Genomic DNA, 12,069 nt, shown 5'->3' with positions numbered 1-12,069 from the left:
TTTCCAAACTTCAGTCCAGGTGGGTGGGCTCCAGGGCCTGGCAGCATCTGTTGGGTCTGAACGCGATGGCGGTCCCTCACAAGAACCTCTTGTGCACTCACACCCTCAGTCACACTCACATTGGTTCAATTACAAATATGATTAACCTAATTTGCACATCTTTGGGGATGTGAGATTAAAAGTATATAATAACTTAACAAAATACCATTTATTATTAGTTAATAGCATAGAATTTACAGGTTTTTGCTCAATATTTACTTTTTTTTATTATTCTTGCTATTTATTACATAAATGTCACTTGACAAGCCACATATTACTGGTAATAAAAATAAAATTTTGCAGGGTCGCCACATGACTAAAGAAGATTGGACAAGTTGCCCCAAGTGTCATTTCCCCGCTCTGTTCAGTGAATTCAGATTGTAAGTAGTCATTCGCATTGCTCTTCACCCCAGGGTGCCATTGCTCTTTGTGACTGTTGTTTAAATATTTTTGGTTAGATTACTGGAGAGTGAATCAGCATGTCCCATGTGTTCAGACAGCGTATCTGCGGCCCACCTTACCAAAATCATGGACTGCACACCTTACCTGAAACCTGAAGACGTCGAGCAGTAAGCAGTGTGTCCTGCTAGCAGGTATTTAGTTCTGTTGTAGCTTCACTGATCAATGTAACCAGTTAGTCTGTTTAAATGTGTGTGTGTGTGTGTTTGGGCATTCAGTGGATTAATCAGACAGCTGGCATTGCCCCTTTTTTGGGTGACATAATGGACTCTTGCTGAGTAACACCCCGCCCAAAACATGTGACTGTAACCAAGTGTGCCGTGAATGGGGGATTATGCGCTGAACTTGGGCCCTAGCAGGGTTGCATCCTGCCTTGCAACACAAACTGCTGTGATTGGCTCCAGCCTTTATGACCCTGGAATGAATTAAGATGATTTTTGGGGAGATAATCTGAGATCAATTTCACAGAAGCATGGTGGACATGTCTTAAAAAAACAAATTACCATAACGAACATGTAAAAATAACAAAACAGTCATATGTTTTACCTTTTGTCTGGTGATTCGTCCTTTCATTTTGGGAAGCATTTAGTGTGGTCTGCTGTGTCTCCAGCAGTGGATATAAGGTCTGATGCCAGCCAGTCAGTCACAGCATACAGCAAACCACTGGCAGATTCATAAAATAACATGGAAATGAAGACAGAATGCACACGTTCTGATTTCTCAGAGCTGCAAGCAAGCAGACTATTTAAACAATGCAATCATTACTACTTAATTTGATCGAGCAAGTTAAGTATAAGGCTACACTTATTGTATGCATATTTATGAAATTCTCATTCAAATAATTAAAAGGTACAAGACATGAAGCATCGTTTAACCTAAGCTTAGAAAACTTAGCCTCTAAAGTGTAAATGTCTGGCACTTGAGGCTTCTAACCAACACACTAGTATGAATTAGACACGCTGGAATAACCCAATGAGGACAATTGTGCAGATTGAACAAGCAGAATTCACTCAAACTCATACGTTATGTACTCAGCTGTCAACATGTTCTTGATTGTGGTCCAGATTCCAGCTTAGGGTCGCCTGCTATCCCGGCTACAACAAGGTAAAGTAGAAAGCAAACCTGGGCGGGATCACCAGGACCAATGGAAAGTCACCTACTGTTCTTAGTTTCACTTTAGCAGTTGCAGTCTGACTCTTATTCTGGCTTCCAGTAATACGCATATTGGCAGGTTCATCGATTTTCTGAACCAACTTAAAAGAATTACCCAACCAAAAATCTTTTTTTTTTCTTCACATGTTACTTACCACAGTAGTTTGTAGTGATGGCCAAAAAAAATTTTTAATGTCATGTTTTCATGCAGAACGGAGGTAATGTTGCTGATAGAATAGGTGTCTATGGTGACCAATGCTGAATAACAGCAAACTATAACCAGAATGCTCATGGCAAAATTTCCTGTTACTCGTGTCACATAATCACAATGTCAAGTCATGCAGTTGTATGTAAACACATGTATTTAATGCTGGTAAACAAAGTACTTCCAGAAAACTGCAATGGAACGCACTCAGATGTGACTGAGAATTTCAGTTGCAGTCCCACTGTCTGCTTTTACTGGAGTACTTTGGGATTATTTAGCGACACCCTATGAAACTGCACAGCTGAATCAACTTTGTGGGACAAAGTGGGCATTGCCCATTCTGCTAGACTTTAGTGGCATACCAGGCCTGCAAAGCAGCAGATTTAACAAACATCCAGCTGCATAAAACCCCCACTTACATTCCAATGGTAGTGACTCAACTCTTCGTACCACGGTCTACCTGGACTTCATCTGATAACAAAGGTGTAAATCAGTGTTGAACTGACATCTTCTTGAGTCAGAAGGTGTGAAATGGACTTAAGCAAAAACAAAAACTTGTAATTCTAGGAATGACAATCCTGCTGGACAGAAAGAATCGCCTATGAGCGAGCCCTGATTTTGTAATTGGAAGTGACTTTCTGAAACCTGGAAACTAAAGAGATTGATGAGCCGTTCTCTCTCTGAGGAACTAAAACTAACAATTCTCTTCTTGACGTGGAAAGCTGAGCAAGCCTAGGTTGTGTGCCAATAGTCCGAATCTGCTGAGAAGCAGTCATTGCTTTAAGAAGAGAACTTCAGCATCCAAATGTTTATGCCAGAAAGAGTAAACGCCTTTCCCTGTGAAGGTGCAGGGCCTAACTGAGAAAAGCATGGCACACCACAGACAAAGGACCATGTCACAAAGAGAAAGAGTGAACTCCAACGCAAGAAGAATCCTCCACTTGAATCTAGAGCAGCAACAACTGCACACAACATCAGACGTCACCTTTAAAGGCTTCATAAAACAGTTTATCTGTGCCTAGATAAATTAGAACCCTCAACAGCAAGTGAACATCCTGACTGTTCGATGTTATATGTTTGTCTGTCTAGTCTGTCTGTGTCCTGTCTCAGATAGCTAGATAGACAGACAGAGTAAAAGGGGACACAAATAAACAGAAAGAGTTAGGGCACCACCTTGGTGAACCTGTATAATTAGATGAGAAATAAACAAAGAAAAACATGCAGTTAATGTGGAGAAGACTTTTCAGACTGGAGTTCTCAATTGAACTGAAGCAAGATGGGTTCAAGTGGCATGAAGGGAAGGGTCCAGGTGGATGGACACAGAAGTGACATCAGAGAGCGAGTGGAGTGGAGTGGAGTGGAGTGGCTGTCAGTCTTCCCTTCAGTGCCAACCCCTGGTCCGGCAGGTAATCACCACCACCAGCAAAGCCCTGTCTCTTATGAGCATGCACATTACTCTCTCTTTCTTTTATTTATTTATATATATATATATATATATATATATATATATATATATATATATATATATATATAATATAATATATATATATATATATATATATATATAATATAATATATATATATATATATATATATATATATACACAGTGGGTATAGAAAAGAATCACCCCTTTCAAAATAGTCCCTTTTTTTTTTTTTTGCTTTACAGCCTTAAATGAAAACACACAAACCAATATTTTTTCCAGCTTTACTTACTCAATGCAATCTATAACATCCAAGTGAAAGATTTCACAGCTACAGTTCAGAAGAATCATAAAAGATAAAAAACAAGAAATACTGAAATTAATACAGGATCACCCCCCTCCTAAACAATATTTGTAAACTCAATCAGGTTTGAGTAACCACCATTTCCATTGCAGACCATGGTTACTGGCCTCCACCTGTGATCAGTTGTAATCAGTGTGATTAGTGAAGAATAAAACCAGCTGTTTGTGGAGCATTCCCTTGCTTGGTAGTGCAACTGACAGCAAACAACTGACTATGGGTGGCAAGCAACTTTCAAAAGATCTCAGGGAAAGAGCTGTGGACAGACATAAGGCAGGAGATGGAAACAAAAAAATCTCAAAGGCTTTATCAATCCCAAGGAGCACAATAAAGCCCATAATAAAGAAGTGGCAAGTGTTTGGTACTACTTGGACCCTACCGGGATCTGGATGTCCCTCCAAACTGGATGGAAGAGCAAGGAGGAAACTGGTAAGAGAGGCTACCAAGATGCCAATGGCCACTTTGAATGATTTTATGGCAAAGAGTGGTCATTGTATGCATGTGACAACAATTGTAGCTTGTTCGGGAGGGTCGCAAGGAAAAAGCCACTTCTCACGAAAGGCCACATTAAGTCTTGTTTGAGCTTTGCCAGAATGCACCTTGAAGATTCTGATGCCAAGTGGAAAAAGGTCTTATGGTCAGATGAGACCAAAATCGAACTATTTGGCCTCAATACCAAACGGTACACCCGGCGGAAATCCAATGCAGCTCACTATCCACAACACACTATACCTACAGTAAAGCATGGAGGTGGCAGCATCCTGTTGTGGGGGTGTTTCTCTGCCGCAGGGCCTGGGGCTGTCATTAGGGTAGAAGGAAAAATGGATGGGGCAAAATACCATCAAATTCGTGAGGTAAACCTGCTACTCTCTGCCAGAAAGTTGAAGATGGGCAGAATCTTCACCTTTCATCATGACAACGACCTGAAGCACACAGCAAAATTGACCACACAATGGCTGAAGGAGAAAAAAAGTGAATGTCCTCGTGTGGCCCAGTCAGAGCCCAGACCTAAATCCCATTGAAAATCTGTGGGAAGATTTGATGATAGCAGTCCACCAACACTCACCATCCAATTTGACGAAACTTAAAACAGTTCTGTAAAGAAGAGGGGCAAATATTGCTCAATCTAGATGTGCAAAGCTGATAGAGAAGTATCCCAACAGATTCAAGGCTGTCATTAAAACAAAAGGTGATTAAACAAAATATTGACATTGGGGGTGATCCTTTATTGATCTCAGTATATCTTGTTTTTGATTTTTTTATAATTTTTCTGAACTGTGATATCTTTCACTTGGATGTTATAGGTTACATTGAGTAAGTAAAGCTGGGAAGAAATATTTTTTGTGTGTGTTTTCATTTAAGGCCGTAAAGCAAAAAAAATGGGAATATTTCGAAGGGGGTGATTCTTTTCTATACCCACAGTATATATAGTATATGCAGTTATCATATTTCTATAATCCTTCTGTTTACCAAAAAAATGTATTATTCTATTTCTTAAAAATATGGTTCTTCAGTTTCCTTGATATAAACCTGTGAATCAGAGAGACCCCCTCATAAAACAGGGAAAGATGAGATAAATAAAGTAGGAGTCTTGTCAAATTATTGGATTAATTGCCAGTATTGCTGAAGCCAAGACTGATAATTGGTTAACGGAGTTCAATCTCTCCTCCTTCCCACATTATTATGATGGTCCCTGGATGGGCCAGTTAAAATTCATGTTTCTTTTCGTACAACATCCTGCTTGTGGCAGCACTTTGGATATGCACACGTTCAGGGCACATTCTCAACTTGATGTATTCACTCACTTTTTAATTTAACTTTTGATTTTTATTTTTATTCATCCCTCAATGCACTTGCAATGTTGATATCAGGTGAAGTGCAATGTTAGCCAGCGAATAAGCACCTACGAGCCAGGAGTCCTGACCAATGAATGAGGGAGGAGGTTGGGCTTCAACTGAAATTCGGTCACTTTTGTGCACATTCTATTATAGTTCACCAGGTTGTTTTCCAGAGGTGGTTCATTTATTAAAAAAAAAAATGTTAGTAAAAAAATGTGTGTTTTAAACATTCTGAGCATACAGCTGGATAACTTAACACTTGGCTTGTGCAACACAAACAATATAAGACTTTTTCTATGGATATTTCGTATTGTTTGCTGCTGTCCAGTGTTGGTCACCATAAATGCCTATTCTATAAGTTTATCTCAATTCTGCATAGAAATATGAGATTAAAAGTTTTTTTTTTTTTTACCATTAACTACATGGGGTAAGTAATAGATAATAAAAATACTTTTGGTGGGGTATTCTTTTAATCCAGTTTTGGATGCCAGGCAGAAGACTCTGAAAGTTTGCTAGTCAGACAAGACAGATACTTTATTAATCCCAAGGGGAAATTCACATACTCCAGCAGCAGCATACTGATACAAAAAACAATATTAAAGAGTAATAAAAATGCAGGTAAAAACAGACAATAGCTTTGTATGATGTTAACGTTTACCCCCCCGGGTGGAATTGAAGAGTCGCATAGTGTGGGGGAGGAACGATCTCCTCAGTCTGTCAGTGGAGAAGGACATTGACAGCAGTCTGTCACTGAAGCTGCTCCTCTGTCTGGAGATGACACTGTTTAGTGGATGCAGTGGATTATCCATGATTGACAGGAGCCTGCTGGGCGCCCTTCGCTCTGCCACAGATGTCAAACTGTCCAGCTCTGTGCCTACAATAGAGCCTGCCTTCCTCACCAGTTTGTCCAGGCATAAGGCGTCCTTCTTGTTTATGCTGCCTCCCCAGCACACCACCACATAGAAGAGGGCGCTCGCCACAACCGTCTGATAGAACATCTGCAGCATCTTATTGCAAATGTTGAAGGACGCCAGTCTTCTAAGGAAGTGTAGCCGTATGAGTATAAATATATAAGTATATAGTATATATTGTATTGGTATATGTAAATATGAAGATGCCATCTGATGTAATGTACATTCAAAAAATCAAATTCTCATTTTGAATACTCCAGCATGCACAAGTTACCACTCATCCATGAAGTCACTTTATTTGTAGGTCTAGGGTGAGACGCCTGTCTTAGTGTCCATTAGCTCTTTGGCATTATTCGGGTAACAGGCTCAACTTCTGTCTGTTTTTCTTCCAGGATGACATCCATAATCATTGAAGGCTGCTGTCCACACTTTGGAACACTGGGAAGTAAAAATGTATTCCTTATTCTTCCGATTGCTTTTCTGTAAATATTTTTTTTAACACAAAATTGTATATAAAATATTTAAACAAACTGAAGTGATTCCCCTTATTGTATCTTTTACAAAACACCAAAATGAGGGCAATGCACACAAAATAGAACTTTATCAAACAATAATCATAAAAGTGTCTTTAGTCTGAAGAACAAGATGCCCCTTGGGGTCATGGGAGGGTCTTTGGAGTCCCAATGCCACCTCTGACGGCTGAGCTCTATTGAACCCATGTGTATTGGCTTTAAATCAGTGCGGCTTTTTGAATTTGTCATTTTTTTCTTTGATAATTCTCCTCGACTATCTTCCATTTTCTCTTCATCTTTCATCATTTTTGAAAGTGTTGCAACCTGTGTATATAGTTGTTTATATCAGGTGGTGCACATAAAAGTAGCCCCTAAAGTCATGGAGTTCGCAGAGACATGACTTTCATGATACTCCCATCAGTCTGTAGTGACCTGAAGATGACAGTAGTGCAGTCGGCATGTTCTCAGTGCACATCAGATCAGTTTCTAAGAACTTTTGTCTTCTCTGATACCCAGCTTGAGTACTTGACAAGTGTTCCAACTTTAAAATAACTTCAACACTTTAATTATGTCCTCTCTTAATCTGCACGTGCTTAAACTGAAAACGTTCATCGCAGTTCATACCTCTTGGTCCTCTAATTTCGCTAGTCGCCCTTCTCTGGACTTTTTCTAATGCTGTTATGCTGTATTTTTGTAATTTGGAGACCAAAACTGTACACAGCACTCCACATGAAGCCTCACTAGTGCGTTACTTCCCCTATCTTATACTCCACACATCATCCACCTTAATAAAAGGATAAGTGTCTGTTTCGTTGCTATGTCTGTCCTTCCAAAACATGGCACATCCCTGACATTTTTAGTAATAAAATACATTGCATTTGTTATTCCAACAGATGGCACATCAAACATTAAAACTGCTTTTACAAATCCCATACCAAACATCATATAACAGAGACATATGCGTTGCATGGTGCACTGCCAAGGTCTGCGTTGATTACTTACCTTTCACCCTGTCTTAGATGGGTAGCACAGCTCATGATGTCTAGCCTAACATCCAACTAACCTTCTTGAGTACTTCAGTACACTGCTTTGATGACAAGTAGTGTATGCTGCTGATCAAGATCGGCCAGTTTTGATCCCAAATGACTCGGAAATTAGCTGATACCAAAAAACTATTTTTTTCAGAACCTGCTTTTTGTAATCTTTACGGTAACTTAGTTGTAGTGCTCATATATACAAGGTATTATGGTAGTTAGGGTAGTTTGTCATATGTCCTGGAAACAGAGAGCCAACAGCCAGACTTTTGGAGAGAGTGACGGCAGGCATATTGACTTTTACATTAAAGAAAGTGGAGTAAAAAAACAAGAAGAGAGAGTCTGGGGTGTTGTATCGTGCATGGAGGCATGTCTTCAGCAGAAATTAAAAGAAAACAAGTTCAATAATTAAAATGGACACTCCTTGTGCGAATGTGGATGGTGAGTGAGCTTGTGTTTAGTACAGCCGTTCACATTTTTAATTAGAGAAAGAACAGATAAGGAAGAGTTTACCCTCTCTGCTTAGTAAACGATTTTAGCTTAGGAGACCAATTTTTCTATTTTATGTGTCAACTTGTTAATCATGTTAGTCTTCATCTTATTAGAATTATGGTTTGCAAATATGCTATGAACTTTTATTTTAATGGATAAATAGGTTTGAACATATTTTATTAGTTTTAAATGTTTTAAAGTGATTTTATTTATTTCAGTAGGTTTTATGGTCACTGAATAGTAAGCCTGACACCAGTGGTCAGCAGTTTAATTATAACAATACTACATTAATAAAAAGTATACAGCTTCTACATGGCTGGTTATGCTGCACTTTAGTGTAATTAAGTAAATAAAAGGATAAATAAAACATCTGAATCCAAGTTAGCCAATTCCAGTAACATGAAATTGGCATCTGCCCTAAAAGCACCTGATAGGAGCGTCCGTAGAGACAAGTCTGCCATGACTCCTTGGTCCTTCTCGTAAGGCGAACTTTCAAGTTGCAGACATGTAACATTTTTACTTCTTTACGTTTACTTTCATGAAATGCTTTCTGCCACAAATCTGCCCAAGTCTGTATGCTGTTCAAGTCCCTGTGTGACCATTTAGCCCATTCTACATTACCCACCTTTCCACTTTGTTTGGCATCATCTGCGGACTTAACCAGCTTACCGATTTTATTCTTGTCCTGATTGTTTCTTTATATTAAAACGAGCAGTGGCCCCATCACTGATCCCTGAAGGAGAGCACTTTTAACATCACCTCATTCTAAACACATTCCCCCCACCATAACCCTTTACTTTGTGACTTTGAGCCAATTTCTCCCCCACCTACAGACCACACACTGAATTCCCACTTCTTTTAGTTTGATTATGAAACCTTTCATATGGTATTTTATCTAAAGCTTTCTGAAAATCAGGATAAATATCATGTGTGCCTCTGTTATCATGTGCTTTTTCTGCTTCCTCATAGAATTCCAGCATACCAGTGAAACACAAACTTCCTTGACTGAAACCATGTTGAGTATTTGCCAAGTCTGCTACCCTAGACAAGCGCTCCTCAATCTTTTACTCAATAATTGCTTCCATTATTTGAACTGTGTTTCACATTAAGCTTACTGGCCTCGAGTTACTTGGATCAGCCTGATCACCTAATAATAAGCTTTTGGAATTTCCTCAGTGTGCAGTGACATCATAAAATATGTGCCAAGGGTTTTTACACTCTATGTTGGCATAGTCACACACATTTTCACGGTAGCTCGAACCCTGGCATACACAAGTTCTGCGCTCGGTTTTGCAAACTGGTGGCACCCAGCGTCAAAGCAGTGCTGCTGTTCCCGGGTGGTTTCCCTTTATTTTTTACATCCACAACACCGGCTTTATCAAATACACTGAAATTAACCGCATATTATTCATTTGTTTAAGGCATCTGATTGTAATTAACCTGTAACAATATAATGTTCCACAGAATGGACAAACTATTCTAAATACAATAGCTGCTTTAGCGTTACTCTCACTGCACCTTCTTCTTCTTCTTCCAGTTGCTCCCGTTAGGGTTGCCACAGCGGATCATCTTTTTCCATATTACTCTCACTGCACCACTCAGAGCAGCTGATCGGAAAGAGAATTATCAGTATACAGCATCAAGCACATGCTGCTTCAGCCATGCTGTCTATTGAACTGCTCTCATATGGCAAACGCTTCAGCGCCTTTCCTCGCGGTTCAGAAACAGTTTCATCCCAAGAACTCTAAACACACTCAATCGGTCCACCAAGTGCTCCTTGTAGAACTGTTTGTACTTATTAGTACAATTACTTCACTGTAAACTTGCGATACAGTTATAATATTGCACAACCTGAGCCACTTCATAAAGCGCGTATTTACATATGATGACGATATCATTTTTAAGATGAAATGCAGCAAAATGTTTATTATTACATTATACAGATAAAATGTTAACATAATTTAAATAATCTGTATTGTTAATAATTAAACGTGAGGAATTTCGCTGAAATTCTTCTATTTTCCTCGTACTTTTGCCATTGCCTTTTCACAGAACGCTGAGCTTAAGGCCTATTTATATTGATTTGCATATTCAAAGAGTTGGGGCTGCAGGCGCGTGCACATGCGTTACTTTTCACGCTGACCGGGATTTATGTAGCGGAAGAACGTGGAAGTTGGCGTTTGCACAAATTTATGCATCTGGATTTTTTTTGCATATGAACATTTCCGCTTTTGTCCGTATGCCATGTTATAGTGTGAATATTACGCACGCCGTTATACATGAGGCCCCTGGTGATTTGCTAGGTTTCAGCCTCTTTAATCTGAGCAACACTTCTCCCTCTGTAATGTCCAAATCACTAAGTACCTCCTTTGTAGGCCCTGTTACTTTTAGGAAGATTTTGACTTCTTTATACATATAAACTGCAAGTTCAAAGCATTTGCTATTTCTCTTGTCAATATACAGGTTCATCTTAATAAATCAGAATATCATCGAAAACTTAATTTATTTCAATAATTCAATTTAAAAAGTGAAACTCATACAGATTCATTACACACAGAGTGATATATTTCAAGTGTTTATTTTTCATTTTGCGGATTACGGCTTATAGCTAATGAAAATCCAAAATTCAGTATTTCAGAAAATTAGAATATTGTGAAAAGTTCAATATTGTAGACACATGGTGTCAAACTCCACTCAGCTAATTAACCCAAAACACCTGCAAAGGTGTCCTGGGCCTTTAAATGGTCTCTCAGTCTGGTTCAGTAGGCCACAAAAGGTCATTGCTAAAGAAGCTGGATGTTCAGAATGCTGTATCCAAGCATATTAATGGAGAGTTGAATGGAAGGAAAACATGCATCAGAAAATGGTGCACAAGCAACAGGGATAACCACAGCCTTGAGCAGATTGTGAAGCACAGCCCACTCAAGAATTTGGGGGAGATTCACAAGGAGTGGACTGCGGCTGGAGTCAGTGCTTCAAGAGCCACCACAAACAGAAGTATCCGGGACATGGGCTACAACTGTTGCATTCCTTGTGTCAAGCCACTCCTGAACCAGAGACGACGTCAGAAGCGCCTCACCAAGGCTAAGGAAAAACGGAATATTTCTCATTTCATTTGGAAATCAAGGTCTCAGAGTCTGGAGAAGAGTGAAGAGTCACAGAATAAAAGTTGCTTGAGGTGCAGTGTGATGTTTCCACAGTCAGTGATGATTTGGGGAGCCATGCCATATGCTGGTGTTGGTCCACTGTGTTTTATCAAGTCCAAAGTTAGTGCAGCCATCTACCAGGAAATTTTAGAGCACGTCATACTTCCCTCTGCTGACAAGCTTTATGGAGATGCTGCTTTCAAATTCCAGCAGGACTTGGCACCTGCCCACACTGCCAAACGTACCAATACCTGGTTTAATGACCATGGTATCACTGTGCTTGATTGGCCAGTAAACTCACCTGACCTAAACCCCATATAGAATCTATGAGGTATTGTCAAGAGGAAGATGAGAGACACCAGATCCAGCGATGCAGATGAGCTGAAGGCCGCTATCAAAGCATCCTGGGCTTCCATAACACCTCAGCAGTGCCACACCACATTGATGCAGTAATTCATGCAAAAGGAGCCCCAACCAAGTATTGAGCGTGTGCATG

General features: G+C 39.6%; 1 protein-coding gene across 1 annotated transcript in view; it reads left to right on the top strand.

Moving 5' to 3' along the window:
* Nucleotides 1–6,924, top strand: part of wdr19 (WD repeat domain 19) — an 89,973-nt gene extending 83,049 nt beyond the window's left edge. The window contains exons 35-37 of the mRNA XM_028801973.2: nt 343–419; nt 498–632; nt 6,782–6,924. Coding sequence (XP_028657806.1) covers nt 343–419; nt 498–612 — 192 coding nt within the window. The 3' untranslated portion in view covers nt 613–632; nt 6,782–6,924. The remainder of the gene's footprint in view (nt 1–342; nt 420–497; nt 633–6,781) is intronic.
* Nucleotides 6,925–12,069: the final 5,145 nt, after the last annotated feature.

This window comes from Erpetoichthys calabaricus, chromosome 5, assembly GCF_900747795.2.
Source record: "Erpetoichthys calabaricus chromosome 5, fErpCal1.3, whole genome shotgun sequence".
Taxonomy (NCBI): Eukaryota; Metazoa; Chordata; class Cladistia; order Polypteriformes; family Polypteridae; genus Erpetoichthys; species Erpetoichthys calabaricus.
Note: the sequence above shows the minus strand (reverse complement) of the source record. Positions and strands in the feature narration are given on the sequence as shown.